General features: G+C 34.4%; 1 protein-coding gene across 2 annotated transcripts in view; it reads right to left on the reverse strand.

Annotated features, from left to right (window-relative positions):
- LOC109539619 (rap guanine nucleotide exchange factor 4) overlaps positions 1-18,299 on the reverse strand; it is a 104,953-nt gene that overhangs the window by 25,629 nt on the left and 61,025 nt on the right. For both annotated transcript variants that reach the window (XM_048666342.1, XM_019907483.2), the window contains 5 exons: positions 15,328-15,379; positions 9,708-9,869; positions 8,655-8,825; positions 1,266-1,449; positions 379-524 (listed from right to left, as the gene is read on the reverse strand). In XM_048666342.1, coding sequence (XP_048522299.1) covers positions 379-524; positions 1,266-1,449; positions 8,655-8,825; positions 9,708-9,869; positions 15,328-15,379 — 715 coding nt within the window. The remainder of the gene's footprint in view (positions 1-378; positions 525-1,265; positions 1,450-8,654; positions 8,826-9,707; positions 9,870-15,327; positions 15,380-18,299) is intronic.

Below are 18,299 nucleotides of genomic sequence, written 5' to 3' on the forward strand. Positions count from 1 at the left end.
CTCATTTTGCTTCCGAGAAACATGCAAAACGGGACGGAAAACATGAAATTTTGCAATAATCTTGCGCCACCCTTGCACAAAACGACGATCATTTTAATTTCATAGATAACAGAAGACTGTATTTTTTCTACATGGATCCGCCCCTGTTTATAGATGCATTTTTTCGTGCCATTTCAAGCCCACACATATTTTTTCAATCATATTAACCCAGTCAGTTCGGAACACTTTCCAAGTAGTTTCCAGACGCTTCAGCCGACTCAAAGTTTTCCTTGCACACTTCTAACTCAATTTACTTCTGGCATTGCTGTTGCCAACAATTCGAGCAATCTTGGTCGCATAAACTAGAGAAATAAGCCAGTACAATCCTCAATAACTTACACACGGTGCCGGCTTTGGGATGCGCCTCGAAAACTATGACACTCGCAATTTCCCTTTTTACTGAGTTTGACAGGTGGGATAATGCCCGTATGTGGAGAAGCTCTTCGTAAATTATTTCCAGGTCGTCTGCAGTTCGCTCGTGACCTCTGAAACAACATAGAAAAGCATACAGTTTATGGGTTTGGACAAAAGCAGCTGGTGTTTTCCCATAAAAACTGACCGGAATCGACTGTCATTTATTTTATCAGCTACTGTTTCAAATGGCAAATGTACTGAAAGAGGGCTATGGATTTTATTTGCCAAAATAATGTTTCATGAAAATGTGATTTGCTTCCTGCGGAAAATCAAACAGATTTAACTGGATTTTCTAGAGAGCGTCAGTTGGGATTATGATATTCACAAAAGCTTTCTGGTTAATAAAGGACCAGTGAACATTTAGAATAAAATAAGTTATGTTTAAAAACGAATATTGAAAAAACGACATTAAAACTCTTGTTGAAAGTAACGTCGTTTGCTACGCGAAAATAATGACGCACTTCTCAACCCACGATCCGGAATAATTAATGGTTATTCTGTATCTTTACACTTTTTACCCAATCTTTATCAAATTATCCTCTCTTGTTTATAAACATTATTTAATTAGCAACTGGATGCAGTATTTCCTTCCTTCACAGGAAAATTAGATATGAATTAACCAGAAACAGAACATTTGCTTTAACAAGGGTAAAATACCCTTCATTTATAACAGGAAAACTGGAGCATTAATTCTTTCACCTTCCTGGCCAAGCTCTAGGGTATTTGCTTAATGTTGTTCCAGAAATTGGTTATTTGATTAATTTTCCTTTTCCTCATTAATCTTTTTCAAATGTTTCTCAGCATTTACTTACTGTTTTCTCAAGATCATTCTCAGGTAAGCATCAGGTCCTCGATTCACCAACGTCCCCAGATTTTCCATTAACTGGTCTTCGGCTGTCGCGATGTCTTCAGAAGGTGGTAAAGCTGTCGCTCCCTCTTCATCTTGCCAGAATCGATAGAGAAAGCATTTGTCTTTGAACGGCTGTTCTTTGCTAACTGAAATTAGTAAAAGTGGCAAATAATAATTTAAATGAAATTTGCTGGGAAACGGTAGCTAGAGCTGGTTGAACATGATTACTTTTTAAAGAAGTGCACTTTAGTTCATATTTTTGTTTTGCATTTTTTTGTGTCTATTCGTTGTCTCTGTAAGTTAGCGATAGGAAGTAGCTAGTTCGACTTTTGGATTCATTTAATTCTTACGTTTTGTGTCTGCTTAGTGAATTTTTGTTTTTGGCCTAGTATTTTTCCTAGACATTTTACTTCTTGTTTTGAAGTAATTTGAGTAAAATTTCGTGGTTTGGTAAGAGCACCTGGATTTTCGATGCGTTTTGATGCAACAAAGATTCTGCATACATTTATTTCGAGTTGGATTTTTGCGTTAATTTGAAATAGTGAAACAAAAAAACTAACAAAAAATTTAAATCTTTCTTACAAAATTAATACCATCGCGTTCTGCTAATTAAGTATATTTTTAGTATATTCATTTGTGTTGTTGTGTTTTTTTTGCAAATTCATTGGTGTTTATTTATATAGTGAATAAAATTTATTTTAAATTTTCTGAGGCAATAATACATGTTTCGATTTGACTTAATGACTAGGGGAATTTTTGATGGGATGAAAGTCGAATTTGTGAAAGTATAATGTATTATCAATAATTAGGTCTGAAATCGTACGAAAATACAGAAGCAAAAGTAGCACCTACAAATGAAATATTACAAATTCAATCGCCGTCAATTAACAAAATTAACGTATCTGGAAATATGGCACGAAAAGAGTCCTTGAAAAATTTGATTAGAGGGTAAAGTAAAAACGGAAACTATCCAGGATTCGTTTCTGAGGAAGCCAATAAAAGTGTATTGAAGTGGGGTATAAGAAGACTTTAATGTTACCGAATATCTTCGAGCCGACTCTTACATTCTTTACAGAGAAGACTTATTCTTAAATCAAATTAGAACTCCTTATTGCTTGTACGAAAGTTTTTATAGTCAGAATAAGAAACTAGTAAATTAATTTTATCAAAGAAATTACAAAAAATAAGTCTCAATTTCCAAATACGTTTGGGTATAAAAAGGTATTGAAAATAATGAACACGAAGCAAAGCTGTGGAAATAATGAGAAAAAATCTCAATTCTACAGATCCGTTTGCTCACTACTAACCAGCTAATCATAATTTGCTTATATTGCTAATTGATCAGCATTTCCAGCTGAAACAATTCCAAACATCTACAATTTTAATGAATAAAGAAGTTAGTCTAGAAATTCAATTTCAATTTATCCACCGGAAGCGAACTGTTTTAGTGATATTGACTGTAATTGAAATTAAATCAGAGTTTTACGTTAAATTGGATAAGTTGCGATTGCAATCCCTCGAAGGTTTAAGTTATTTATTTACGGAATTGCAATCTAAATGAGAGAATTGGCAAGTTTCGAAATATGACAACCGTATTCTGTGTGTGCAAAGAAACAACGATCAACGATTTTCTGAAATAACGTCTTTTGAAACGATTGAAAATTCTCCATCTCCAATCTTTGTCCATGCAGAAAATTACAGTAATTTTTTATTCGGAAAAAATATTTATTTTACGTGTATTGTTTGCGTTATGTTGGGTATTGTATGTTCTTATATTTCATCGCATTGTCTATAAAATGTATTACAATTTTTCTGAGGCAATAAGGCATATTTTGGAATACGGAATTGCAATCTAAATGAGAAAATTGGGAAGTCTCGAAATAGGAGATCCGTCTTCTAAATGTGCAAAGAAGCAACAAATTCCTGAAATAGCAGCAGCTGAAATCATTAAAAATTCTCCATCTTTGGACTGGGAAGATGGGAGAATGTTTGTTTCAATCAAATACAATTAAAATTATATTCAACTCGTATCAAGCCAACTTAAACCTACTTTATATTTACTCTAGAACAAGGAAACATATTTTCTTTAGGCGGATTGGGCGATATTTCCAGACAGTAATTGATAAATGTATTTTATTTCTAGATCTCATGTTTCTCCCTTGAGAAAATAATTTAAACGCAATATCCTAGTCACGTTTTCGTCGTATTAACTTGAAGGATAGGGAGAATGAAGATTATTTAGCAGCTCGACTATATCATGACTCATGAGGCATATAAATTGTGGTGAGTTCCTTTGCTTCGAACGTGACAAAGAACCGAACAACTTTACAGGCCATATAAGTTGGAGTTGAAAGCCTACAAGTACCTAATATTTGAGGCTGTTGGAATCAATTTGTCAAATTTCCTCTTGTGTCCTCAACTTTTTCTAAATTAATTTGCAGGTTCAGTCACTTTAAAGCATTTTTCGCCCAGCCAGTGTTCAGTCAAAAACTGTTCAAACAGCCAAGCGAAGCTCATTGTTGAAACGTTTCAAAACCCCCTGTTTGAAATCCGCAAAGTTCAAACGTGACTCTTCTACCAAATAAAATCCGTAATTAAAGGCTAATTTAAGAGGCCTTTTGAATGTTAAACTCGCTGCTTAAATACATAAACTCCCATGTTTATAGTCTACCCTAATATAACAACAACGCAGGAAAACTTTGCTGTTTATGACGCAGATTATTACATTAATGTTGGTAACATGGACATTTCGGCCTGTTGGAAAGTTACTGAAACGAGGGTTCATAAAGTGCATATTGCTGTACCTACTAATTTTCCTGATGGGGAATTCGCAATGTTCTAAGTTTGAATGCTTAATAGACACTGTTCCATGTTAAACAGGAGCGAGATCAATTATTAAAAATCAGTGGGCAGCTTGTAAAAAACCGATTGAGACCGAAGGAAAATCATTCCAGGAATCAGCAATATATAGCATATGAGCTATCTAATATCCAGAAATTCCAGCTCGAATACCGCATATATAGGGGGCAAGAAACATTCTGCTTAGTCCTGGTATATTAAATATTTAGGATCCTGAGAGATCGTTGCGGGATGCTGGATTATGGCTGAGGATATTATCGTGCTGGTATCATGACTTGGATATTGCCTGTCCTATTATGAAAGATAATATATCATGAAGAAAGCCCATGTGGTATGGGATTCAAAATAGGTAAAGAAACTCGTTAAATTCTGTTGGATTTATTAAGGCATTGTGAAAGTTGGCTTGAGCTTGATTAAGATTGAGTACTTTCACAATAAGCAACCCACAAATCATGCACACCTCAAGTCGTGCAACACATACAATCCATTGCGTTTTCGGTATAAAAACACGAGTGAAATTAAATTGTCTATTTCAAAGTAATCGGAACTGACTGAAAAGACCATGAAAGCCGAACTTCAGCAATTGAGTCATTTGGATGCAAAGCATCCAACTTTAGCAAAGTTTCGCTTTTCAGCCAACTGGAAACATTCACTATTGCACATTGAATAACACAGTCAGCAGGTCACTCTGCAATAATGCCAGCTGTAATAAAATTACTTGCAGGAATGCAGGAATTGAGCTCAAAGTTGTTTGATAAAGACTTGAGGTTTGCTGTGCCAACCAAAGACGTTTTATGAGGTTTCTTTAGCGAGCAAACACCTTTATATGTCGCATAAAAAGGCTTTTTCATGAGTAATTAAGCGAAGGGAGAATGATCCATTTTAGGGTGTGATCTAACAGAAAAGGCTTCAGTGTTTTCTTGCCTATGGCACAATTTGTGTTGGCGTTTTTCTAGGTTTGCCTTTGAAGTTGAAATTATTTTTCAAAACGGTACTGGCATAGCTTGAATTTTTCCATTTTCAATCAAGCTGGCAGCAGTGCTTTTTTGCTGCTCAACTAGTGTTGTGCCCGAAAGGTACAGCCCAGCTTCCCTGAAATAGTCTTTCTTGACTAGATTGTTGCCAGATTAAACTCTGAACTTCGACCGAAGAAGACATTGTTCGAAAAGTTTCCAATGCGACACTGATAGAGCCCAGAAAGATTCAAATGAATTTGGCAGCAGTGTTTTCTTGCTGCTCAACTAGTGTCGTGCCCGAAAGGTTTCGTTTTTCTTGACTAGATTTAACTCTGGATGCAGTTCGAAGTAGAAATTGTTCGAAAACTTTCAGATGCGACGCTAATAGAACACAAAGAGCTGCATATAAAATTGGTAACAGTGTTTTCTCGTGGTTCGAGCAGTGTCGTGCACGAAGAGTTTCGACATTAAACCGTCTAAAGTATGTCGTCCTCCAACGTAAAACGAGAAAAGAGGGACGGCGTGCACGGCACTGGTTGGAACGAATCAGACTATAGAAGAATAAATTTAGAAAGCATTTATATGTCGAATTTGTGGGAAATCCTCGGGTGCGACACTGGTGGAGCCTAAAAAACTTCAAATAAACCCAAACAGCTTTTTCTCGCTGCTCAATCAGTGCCCCACCCTAAAGTCTCGTTATAACCGTAAAAGCAATCTGGCAAGATTGTTTTTTAGACCAATCTAAACGACTTATCTCACTTTTCAAATACAATATTTCGATATCTAGAGCCTAATTTCCGGGAAAAAAATTATAAGAGTTGCAATAGTTGCCTGTAAAAAAATTGTAGCGCTTGAAGGGAAAGATATTCAGAGGTTCTAAAATTCAAGTGCTCGCTTACATAAACAATAAAAATCAGCTTAGCTTCTTTTGCATCCACAGCCTTTGGGATATAAATTCCGTTAACCTACGTTCCTGTTCCGGAAATGCTGCACTGGAAGAACTTTTAATTCAATTGTTGCCCTTTGAACTAGACGATTTTGGCATATAAAGCTCGCATTTTGTATGGTAAAATTCTTCTAACTCTTATTTAAGATTTATTCACAAAAACACATATAAATGTTCAATCCTAATTAATCTACCAAAACATACTGGACAGAGCTTCAGTTCAGTTTTATATTACTTGAAAGTGTGCTTTAAAGAAGTGGTTTTATTGCTAATTAAAGACAAACATGTTATGGACGCAGCAACTAATTAAATTTAGAAATTTGCAAGATTGCAAGGTTTGACTCAAGGTAGAAGTTTATTCGGTTGATATGTTCTTGCGGCTGCAAACATTTAAAAATGTGAGATGGAAGAAGGGACACAGGCAGAATAACAAATTATAATCMAAATKAATGTTARATATTTTTCTYCTATACGCATACTGATCTTTTCTAAATTTGKRTTRGAAGAGCTGAGACAAGAAAATTCCCAAAAATCTTTGATTTTCTGAAACATTTTCAARATTAATAAAGGATACTATTGTATAATATATAGGAAGCGAAAGGAAAATGACAAMAATTTGAAAATGAAAGTGGCAGGCAGATTTTATTTTCGACTGATCATCAGTRGTAGTGTAGGCAATATATTAGTTGCAAATTTTATTTTAWATTTTTGCCTTSAAAATTATCAATTGAATAATAGTTTTRCAGTTTCATAACCAWTTCAGTTTCCTTACTTTTTAATGTTCAGTCTTAGTTTCGCTGGCYCCATGGGACTAACTGTATTTAAGCGCATGTGAGTTCTAAAATTCATTTAATAGCGGTGGTTTTCTAAATTGCAATTTMAATKTKATGCTYTTTAAGTSGTTCCTTTAAATAACTGAWACTGGGTCAAAATTGAWTTCTTTCAATKAAAATCTAATCCAGTCCAGTAGTTTTTAACTGATTTTCCTTTTAAATAACGAATTTAATTTTMTCTTTTCTCTGAGTCACATTTRAATGCGAAATTGTAGTTTGTACAWATCGTTTACGACAATATAACGAAAATCCTTCAGTACTTTGCAGGTTGAAAGCAGTCATTGCTGTATTCGATTAAATTKAWTCATTTGTAATTTGTCTTTGAAGAGAATTTTAAATCTTATCTAARTCTTAAATCTTARTCTAATTTATACRCATGTACTTRAATGTCGTTWTTTTTTTAAATTTTATTTTGSMCTTTGCGGCATCTCAAACTTGTGCTCTTTATACYGGAAGTAAACTCACTTTGAGACTTTGTTTTGTTATTTGCTGTTATAATTTTAATTTTATWTTYCATCACATTCCGGCAGCYAAATATTAATTTTTACTTTTGAAACCAGAAGATTGATTAGCTTGGCGTTGATTGTTCGTATTAAAATAACGCCTGCATATTTGGCTTCATTATGTACATTACATTCTGCCAGAGGCGCAATTTTTCGAATACATGAAAGAATTTATGGTAAATTGCAGTATTTGCGTGTTATATGAACGTGAATTTCAAAAAAATATATATTTCACTGCTAATCTCGTGTTTTTTAGACGCATATTGTTATATAACAATATGGAAAACGCCTGTATGGGTGTGCATAATCTCATTAGGCCACAAATAAACACCTTAATCGGGGAATTTTTTGCAAGTTTGATATGTTCAAGCAGCATTGGGATCCACTAGAAAAACAGCTGGAATTTTTATCTTTGGAATGCATTTAAAGCAGTCAGAAGCTCCTGTAGAAAGCCGAGCAAACGGTGGATTTATCCGGGAAAAATTGAAATTTATATCCCAAAACACTCAGCTTGTAGTTCCCTTTTAAAAAAGGTGCTAAATTTTTTGACGGTTTTAAATTTTCAAAAATAGAGGAATAAGCTTTCATGCTTTGCATTTTAATTCCGGAGATTCCTGAAAGCGATGGCGACGATCGACATTTATTTGCTATAAAATACAGCTTAGTTTTTCGCAGTTTTTAGTTTTTGAAGTTCAAGCTATTGTCGCTTGAAGACCACATAATTTATTTAGGTAAAGGATCTACCGGCAGAATTCAATACTCTTTCAAACCTCTCGTCATCTATGAAATGGTGCTTGATTTTAATATTCCATTTCACGAAAACCAGTTTATATAATGTATAGAAAATTAACTATTAATTTCAAGGGCCAGAAAATTATTCTTTTGAATTAGAGCAGTTTAATCGTGTAGATGTAGTTTAATCATGAAGTAAAAACCATAAGATCTTTCCTCAATGAGTGTGACATTCTACCAGCATTGGGAATCTTTTTAGATCTGTCCAACGCTTTTGATAGTCTTGATAGAAACATTTTATTGGGAAAAATTGGGTATTTGTTGAAAAATATGTTGAAAAATATGTTCATGAGTGGTTTGTTTTATTTTTGAGTAACATAACTCAAAGAGTTATAAAACATATATAAAGCGAAATTTCATACAAATCGGGGATAGTGAAAAATTCAGTAGGAATTTTACAAGAGAATATACTTGGGCCGGTCCTATTTATAATATACATATATGAACTTTTCTCAAACTCACCATGGGAAATAACACCTTCTTCAAGCAAGGCCTGCCACATACCAGCTGCCTGAGGCCTGGAGTGAATACCAGGTGATAAATTCATAAGCCATTCTACCAATTCCGTGCCAGGAGCACATCTCCGCACCAATCTTCCAGAAACTTTTCTGTCCTTCAAGCAGGTGTTTTGAGCTTGAAACAGATTATGTAGAAATAAGTTTTATTTTACCCCATTCCAAACACTGCGAGAATTAATAAAACTCCCAGCCTAATAAGTTCAACTTCACTGTAGAAGGTTTAATTGTATATTTTTGCTTAAGTTGATTCAGTGAGCATTTAATTAATTAGCTGAACACTTCGATTATCTCGCGCCTTCAGGTCCTCCTTAACTAGGCAGAGCATTAACAAATTACAAAGTAAAACGTAAAACATAAATATTGAGCAAACGGCTTTGTTAATTTATCTGAAACATAGACATTTACTCCCGCTTTAAAAGCCTATTTGAAATTCCGTTTTAAAAGCGAAAACGCATTAAAGCCACTCTGAAAGGGTGGCAACGCTGATGTAAATGTGTAACGTGGAAACATGTTAAAAGAGACACATTTTCAGACTAAATTTCAATTGGGTATTCAACTGTCTATTCAATTTTGAGATTAGTTTTTTCCATTTTTAATATTTTCTCAGCGAAGTTGGCAAATTATATATGAATTCACCACATTTAAAACAGTCCAAAGCTGGACCTAATATAAATTACTCAAGTGAGGTCGAACTCGTGCAGAAATATTGTTAAGTGGAACAGATTTTTCTACTCTCCAGCGAAATCCGAAGCTGCAATAAGCTATCAAAGAATCGAGTTTCAGTCAAGAGAGGATATATATAGCTGATTCTTTTCGGTTCAACACCTAGAAGGGAAAAGGGCCGAGTCTGGCCGTTTTACCAATACGACTGGCTTTTAGTGTGCGCCCTTTTCAAACGTTTACTATATTAGCCCATAGGAAAGGGTGCAACTTTGCAAAACTAAAAAAAGCTACACGGTTTTAGGAAAATCCCGAAAAAATGTTAAAATCTAATTACATAGAAGTAAGATCCTAAGAGCCCATCCAATCCGACCAATCGCCTGGCTGGGTTGATCTGTGATGGGTTCTGCCGGATTTGGTTGGTCTGGAGACAATGATCTTCTAGGCGTTGATGAACCTGAGTGGTTCATTCCTTTGCCTGACATCCCAGAACCAAAGCCTGCAACAAATTAAACATTGAAACTGGCGAGTTTTCCGGGCTTTACAATCGCCGTTCAAAAAAATCTTCATAACGTTTCCCGGACAAGAGTGCGTGTTTACCAGTGAAAAAAGCTCAAAAGCTCATCAGGAAGAATATTAAAATTATTGATTTGATTTATTGACGAATGTTGGCAGCTCCTGTGAATTTTTCCTAGAGTATATTTCTATTTACCGATACATTTTCTATATGTGTGAGTGTTATTTTCGGATACTGAAAATGCGCAAGCAATTTTGTGGGAGCGAACAGCTCATTTTGCTCATATTTTCACCATCATCGATTATAACTTGTATCAGTTCCTAATATTTTCGTCTATTTTCTTCATATCTGCTTTTTTACTGCAGGTTTACCATCACAAAAATAACACATTTTAACGGTCTCATTTAACACCATTGACGCAATTTAATAATGAACTGAAGAAAGTAATTTATTTCCCCAATTAGTTGCATTCCGAAAATTTTACCTCAGTTTGGCAACTTCAAATAATCAAGCTTCGAACCGCTTTTTATAGGTTTCTGATGCCATTTTAAAATCCGGATGCTCAATTGATCTTTTGTTCAAAAAGTGAGTGCTCAGAAACTAGAATAGATAGAATAATGCTGGTGGGCTTTGAGAATGGAAAAACTCTTCCTCTATTAAGGTGAATATTTTCAATTCTAGCAAAAATTCAGTTGATTTTTGCGATTTTTTTAAATTCCGTTTTTAAGCTCTGTATCGATTTACTTCATTAATCAACTGCTCAGAAACTAGAATATATAGAATATTGCCTGTTCCTCGCTTGAAAAGCGGATGTTTCATTCTCCTCAAGGAAACATTTTCCTATTCAAACAGTTTTTGTACCTTTCTTGTGCCATTTTAAGATTTTTTAAATTCCGTTTTCAAGCTTTTCGCCGATTTACTTCATTAATCAACTGCTCACAAACTAGAATAATTAGAATATTGCCTGTCCTGTACTTCAAAAACGGATGTCTTCTTCTATTCAAACAGCTTTTTGTAGGTTTCTGATGCCATTTGAAAATCAGGATGCTCAAATCCGCTTTGGCCCACTTCCATTGCCCACTTACAAAATTCATTGCTCAAAAACTAGATAGAATGATACATTTGCCTTGCATAATTCAATTGCCTTCGTGAACTGAAGCTATAAGAAGCGGTTGATCAATGTTGCTAAATCAAACTAATGACGAATGTTTAATTTTTCAACCATGAAAAACATCGGAAATAAATCTCCAGAAAAAAACGCTCAAGCTCACAACAACGCCATACGAAACAAAATATTTTGAACCAATCCCGAACATGAGTAAATTTCAATATAGCGTCTCAAATAATGACGTCACTGCCAAATAGTTTGGGACTAGACTTCATAGTTTCTGAGCTTGAATACCGACAACATTTTGGTCTGTAATTCATAAATAAGTAATTTGCTTCGATTTTTCACAAAACGATCGCCATCTAAGGGTACTAGATTAAAAAGCGGCATGCAAAAAACACTGTTATTGAAAAATTCTTTAATTTTTAGTGAAAAAGAGAAACTACTTAGCGTAAATGAAATTGTTGGTCGACAGCTCACATAAATTGTGAATTTATATATATTTTAAAGAGGAACTTAAAATGTCTACACTTACACCAATCAATACTATTACCGAATGTTAAATTTATCAACAATGAAATCTAGAGAGGGTTTGTAAAATTTCTATTAAACCATGCTATAACAATATATCTGATTCAACAAAAATAAATCTCTTCAAATCACCAGAAAAAAATACTCAACTCGACAAGCGCGGAGATGAGTAAATTTCAATATGGTGTCTCATATAATGACGTCACTGCCAAATACCTTGGGACAGACTGTATTTGTATTTAATAATAGACACTGTCTAGAATTTATCTGGTATGCAGATCAAAGCGACGTCTGTTGAATACTTATCAAATATGTATTTTTCTGTTTGTATTCCAAATGATATTTCCATATCATTTAACTCCCGAAAAGCATATTGTTTATATCGAGAATGGGGCGCCCGTGTGGAATATCTAAAAATAGCATTTACATGTGGAAATATCCACGCATTTCAACAAATAGGGCGACTACGGATTTTATTCTGCAAAGCTCTATTCTCGTAGTATTTGCCCGGTTTCATATTCACTTGCTAGTTGTGGATTAAGTACAAAAAGACGACCGGATGTCGCAAAGTTTATTAATATATAATGGAAATAAGTATTATCCTAACTAAACCCACTAATGAACGATCAAATTTCTGAAAGATTCCCGTTAATAAAATAAAAAAAAATTACTATTGCCTGATCATTGATCATTGTGGCCCACGAATTTTTTGTTTTGTCCATTTCATCCCTTGTTTTCAGAAAGGCGTTAAGCAATACCTTCGAGAAACTGATTACAGCAATGAAACATGTGATACGATAAATGGAATACGAGCACGTAACATCGTCATTACGCAGATTCTCATTTTCGCTTTGCTCCCTTTTAATTTGTGGGAATTAATAGGAATGCTCTAGCAAACATCGATTTTCACTTCGATAAATAATGAAGACGTTATTTTCAGTTTGCCTGTTGGACTATTTCTGGGGAAAGTATCGCAATTGCCTCATATGAAACTGTTTCGACTACTTACCCAGTCTAGTTAAGATAATGCCAATTAGGTGCCACTAAAACTGTCTATTTTCATGGAAATGGCTGATAGTATTGACACATTAATAGCAGAACTACACCTTGAACTGGCAATTACAACGCGAGTATCATAGTCGATATGATAGTCTAAACACTGCACGAGTTCATGAGGGCTTAGCGCATTAATGAAGGTTCGAGATGTAAGGGCAGAATTAATTTCAACGATTTTCCGTGTCGCATTGAAAGTATTAACATCAGGAAGTTCTTTGAAAGTTCCTACTCTTTATTAAGTTTCACTGAAACCGGAAGCCACATTTGCTTGGCGACAAAGCGTGAAAAGCTTCAGTCTTTTAAATTAATTCAATTGGTTTGAAGATTTCGAATAGAATTTCAACTGGCGCCAATGTGAAGAAGATGAAAAATGCCTTTCAGATAACGACCTGTTTTCATCTGTTTTGCTTAATTTCTGTGGCAAATGGAAATCACTGCGTCTTAATTAAGCTCGCATGTGCTTTCATTTTTATTCATTTCATATTCGACAATTTTAAGACAATTATAAGAAAGTTTGAGAGTTATAATACTTGTGAAACTTTGTCGAAAATAATTTGCTACGAGAACAAGCTTACTACTAGATTTAATGTGAAGCATTCATTTGCTCTTCTAATAAGCTTTACGGCTAGTCCGGAAAGAGCGCACGAATGGGGAAACACCTGCAAATGCCTCATATTTCAGTAATCATAAAATATGCTCGTTTCGGAAATTTATTCTCCACCAGGTCAAAGTTAATGAATAAACGACCTCATCTCTGTTGGAATCTATGTGGCCAAATACTTCACTGGGAGTTCAAATCAACATCTTCATTTTCCTTTAAAAGCGCTTTTCTTTATTATCATTACACCCCAAATTGTACTTAGAAAACATGAAGCTAAATTTGAATTGTTAACACCTTTTCCATTAGATAAAAGAATGATTTATTTGGGTTTCATTTTTTAAACTTTAAAGGTTGATGATTTTTGGTTACGCTGCAGACGTTCCTATATGATAGTGTACTTTTACATAAGAAAACTTGGAAAAAAGAAAAAGACTGTCTTAAAATGCCATTTTATTGGAAACGAAAATTCAGAGTTAGGTGAAATGAGATTTTTAATCTTGAGGAAAAGCGATTTAAAATGCATAATCCCCTCGGTTTCAAGCCAACTTCTGTGAGTTTTTCTTTAAACTTGATACCCATTTCTATACAGATTTAAAGAAAAAGCTCCAGACAATTGTAAACTCTATCAAAAATGGTGCCAAACTTGTCAAACTCTAATTGACTGATGCCAGGCATGATATTCCTAAGTAACGAGTCGATTCTTCAGGTAAACTACTTTATTTTTGTTTACAAATTTTGTAGTAGAAAATTGAAAAACGTATACTTTGATTATGGGAAACATTCAAAGAGGAAACAGAGACAAATCTATTACAATGGTGAATGGAAGAAGGTTAATTTGCTTCAAAACTAGGATTCAGAAAACAAAATATATATTGATATATACACAATGAATGTGTTTCTCATCATGGTTTTCACTATGTCCACCAAAAAACTGTCTTTTTGGCAATGGATTTGGTCCAACTGTTTCAGTAAAACAAATCAATTGAGGAACTTTTTATTGAAACGATTTCGAGCAGAATTTCGAAAACAATATCAAGATGTTTTTCTTTGACCTAATCAATATAAAGACCCTTGAAAGTTCACAACTTACGTGAACGTATTTTTGAATGGCTCTCAATGGTCGTTTTTTTTTAAATTTTATGTGTTCCATTTCAAAAGAAACAAATTACCTGACATGGACTGAACATGGCTTGATCTGTGTATGACACGAGCTGAATCAATAGAACAAGTGAATCGAAGAAACTTGAACAAGAACTAGCAAAAGAGCAAATTTTCGGTTCAACAGTATACTTTTTTAACGCTGCAAGTTGCGCAGTGTTCTTAAGCTAAATTTCAAACTTTGTCGCCATGTGAAATAGAATAAGAAGAATAGAATTGTGTATTTCCTTTATTATGACAATATTTTTGCAAATAAAGGCCCTCATGAGCGCAATACAAAATAAACAAAAACAAGCAGTAGTTTTCCACAAAAATTTAATTTCAGAAAATTGTTAAATGGTCTTTAAGCACTTCTGATAAGTTTTAAGACGACTATATCATTTGATTGAGTTTTGCTGTAGTTATAATGCGTATTTAAGCTTGAACTCGCAGAAAAAAATATCAGTATGTTTTCACCTTTAACCACTACAAAGTACCTAAAAGATACTAGGCTGTGATGGCACAGCTTTCCTCAAAATCGAGGCAAATACAGGGACAGCCTGTAAAAATGTAGATAATCATCTTTAATGGGCATAGAAAATGTAAGCAGGTACTAATTGCGCGCCCCTTAACCCCCACCCCCCCATACGAGACTTCATTCAGAGAGGAGCATTATAAACAAGATATTTTTTACGATTTTTTAGATTTACCTTCGATTCAAGCTATGTATTTCTAAACCGTCCACTTTTGGATTAGAAAAGTTAAATTAAGTCATGGTTTCACCCCAGGAATCTGTGGCGAAATTGTATACAGGCATTTTACAGGCACCCTGCATATTATTTCAGGGTTTTCAGCGTCTAGACGCATTCTTTGCTCCCAAAACATTTAACATTAAGTAAAATTCCTGATAGGCGGAAAGTTTCACAAGGTATTTTTTACTTATTAAGTTCTTGTCTGGCAGAGAATTTCCTGGAATTATCTAATAAAAAGCGAATATTCCAACTTACCATTTTTCAGTTTGCAGTTGGACACCAAATCGTTCATCAGTTCCCGATTTTTCTGAAAGCAACAATAGAAAACCGAGTTCAGTACACTTTTCATCACCAAAATTTGAACAATTATATGGCTACATGTGGGTGCTTATTGAGTTGATCACTAAACTCAGTTCGAAAAGTTTTATTTTTATTGATTCAACCGGAAAAACTATACACTTGTTCCAATAAAATTACAACGTAATTAAACATCGACATTTAATTGCAGATCCATTTAGCTCTCAGTAATAAAGTTTACGTAGGTATAATTAAACCGAGTCCGACTACGACCTTTCTGTTTAATTTTAGTGGTCCTTTACGATTTGTTGACGACACAAATTTATCTAGGAGAAATTAAAGGTATGTAATTATCAAAATAACTGGCATTTTTGAGGAAGGTTTGGACTCATTTACATTCTTCAGCTCAGTGTAGAGATTTTTTGCGAAAAGGCATTTTACATTATCTATAAAGTGCCGCGGTTTATTCTAATTAACGCAGATTTGCTTAGGAAATTCATAAAACTCAACGTGTATGCATAGAATAAATATATACTACCAAATAGTGCCTCTGGCAATATTTTAGACGCTTAGCTTAATGTTTTGGCAGCAAAACTCCCTCGAGTAATATCCTAAAGTCAAGCAGGTGAGAAACTAGAGCTAAACTGCTTAACATTCCAACTGAGCAACTTCTATTGAGGTGGTTAGACAGAAAAATGCATCGTGTTGTTCAGATTTCAAAGAAATGTCGGTTAGTAGGGTATTTTCAGCAAAAAATACAGATGCAAAAATACAAATTTGGCTTTCGAAAATTGCATTTTTTATGCTCTCTTTGCAGGTTAAAATCATGCAGAGAAAGAATAAAGAGACATATTTGAAATAATCAAATTAACATTTTTAATGACGCTGGTTTTGCGCTATCACGAGAAAATGAACTTGTAATTAATATTAACGCTTAAGAAGTTTAAAGTGATTACATCAAAATTAGGGCTCTCATGTGCTTAAAGCAGTGCCTGAATTTCGGTTTAGTTGGGTTGTCTAACCATGTTAATCACACTTGCGGGCCGTTCTGGCCGGTCTAGTATAAAGTTACTCGTTTCAAGTGAAAGTTGACGATATATTTATTTCCTAGAGGCAGTACAGGCTCACGAATTACTACAAAACTAAACAACGGTTGAATAAAATAAGAATTTGTTTTTATATTAAGGCTCAGCTTTAAGATCCCGTAATCACTTCTGAAGTTGCAAGACCCTGTTGGTTTCAAAACGTCAGGAAATTTTTTTAGATTTTATCAGTTTCGATAGAATTAAAATAATACCCTAATCTGATTTCAGTTCCTTCTAAACGCCAATTCAGTTTGTTTTTTTGTTTTCCCATACGAATTCGGCGTAAAGTAACCTGACTGGAAAACAAACTCTCGGGAGTTAAAAAAACTGGTATCGCACTAGAAGCTTTTTATAATGTGAACAACAAAATATCAGATATTTTGTGGAATTTATTGGAAAATTTTATGTAGAACCCCAGTGTGTTTGGCTTGCACTTACAAATCGCGCACTTTCTGGATTAAGTCGATTTAGATAAAAAAAAAACGTTAATCTAAGGCGGAAGCTCAGGAAAAAATAACGAGGCCCAAACAATGCTTTACGTGCTTTATCTTCAGCTTGAAGCAAGCAGCGCGAAAGGCCTGGAAAATCAATTAAATAAGGATAAATCGAATTAAATAGAGCTTAAAGGGGGAATTTACAAATAAACAGCAATTTGATATTCTGTAACAAAATATAATAAATTCCACTGCAACTATTCCAAGTAGAGCTAAAGCAACTACATAAATGTATTTAATGCACCAGGAATTTTGCCTGCATATTCAGAATCTATGCTAAAAATTTGCGAACTGTTAATTGAAAATTCTTTGAAAATTCCGACAAAATGAAATTTTTTCGAATATTGCAAATGAGAACCAATGCACTCGTTTTGCAACTCGACTGCAATTAAAATTCCCGTTTATTCTCGTAAATACTGGAAACATTTGTAAAAACATTAATTTGGCTCGCATAAACGAAATTTGTGGTACAATGGCTTTCTTGAGAATTTTTCAAATATTCTTTTTTAACAAATTCAGTTTTAATAAACTGTATGGTAAATGTTTCAAGGGTCTTAGTCTTATTTGTCATTTTACGTGATTCTAGAGAATCAACTGCTTTCGGACTGTTTAAACACCCTGGACATGCTCCTAAAATTTTCGTCTGTTTACAGACGAAACTCCGCCAATTAAAACAACTCAAAATCGCGAAAAACCTTGGAATCTTGTCGAAAGTTTTCGTAGCAATTTGCCGTTTTGTTTCCAAATGCAGTTTCAATGTGCCAAGAATCCCCAACGAATATAAACTCGACGCCTTTATTCCAGGTCCAGTTTCATTACCCCCGACTTCTAGGTAGAAACTTTCCAGACTTAAATTTATTAATTCCAGCCGGGATTATACGTTAAGTAAAGTTCGGTTAAAGCGTGTACTTTAGTTTTACTACGCGCTCGGCTTTTCACATTGTCCAGCTGGGTGTAATGATACAAACTTTGTGTTCTTTTGCAACCAATACATATCTTTGAACAACTTTGTTATATTGTTGAAACTTTGATGAGTCATGTAGGGCAATTATAGCACAATAAAACCTACATTTATGGGATAATAAACAACTTAGACCGAAGCTGATAATGCTCAATTAAAAACATTTCGGTTAGTTACACCAGCAAAGAGCTTTTTACTCGAAACTCGATTCGATTGCTCGTGGTTTAAGTTATGTTAGTAGCATTCATTAGGAACCATTGCATGAGTGCGGAACATTGCCACACAAAAGCCTTTTGGCAGCAACGACGGCAGAAATTAAAAAAATTATGCTGTATTTGCATATCCGACCCATAGCGGCAAATTGGCGTATGCATATTAAGGGCGTATTAT

Source organism: Dendroctonus ponderosae, unplaced genomic scaffold (genome assembly GCF_020466585.1).
Source record: "Dendroctonus ponderosae isolate FM_Combo_2020 unplaced genomic scaffold, Dpon_F_20191213v2 Dpon_F_20191213_5, whole genome shotgun sequence".
Taxonomy (NCBI): domain Eukaryota; kingdom Metazoa; phylum Arthropoda; class Insecta; order Coleoptera; family Curculionidae; genus Dendroctonus; species Dendroctonus ponderosae.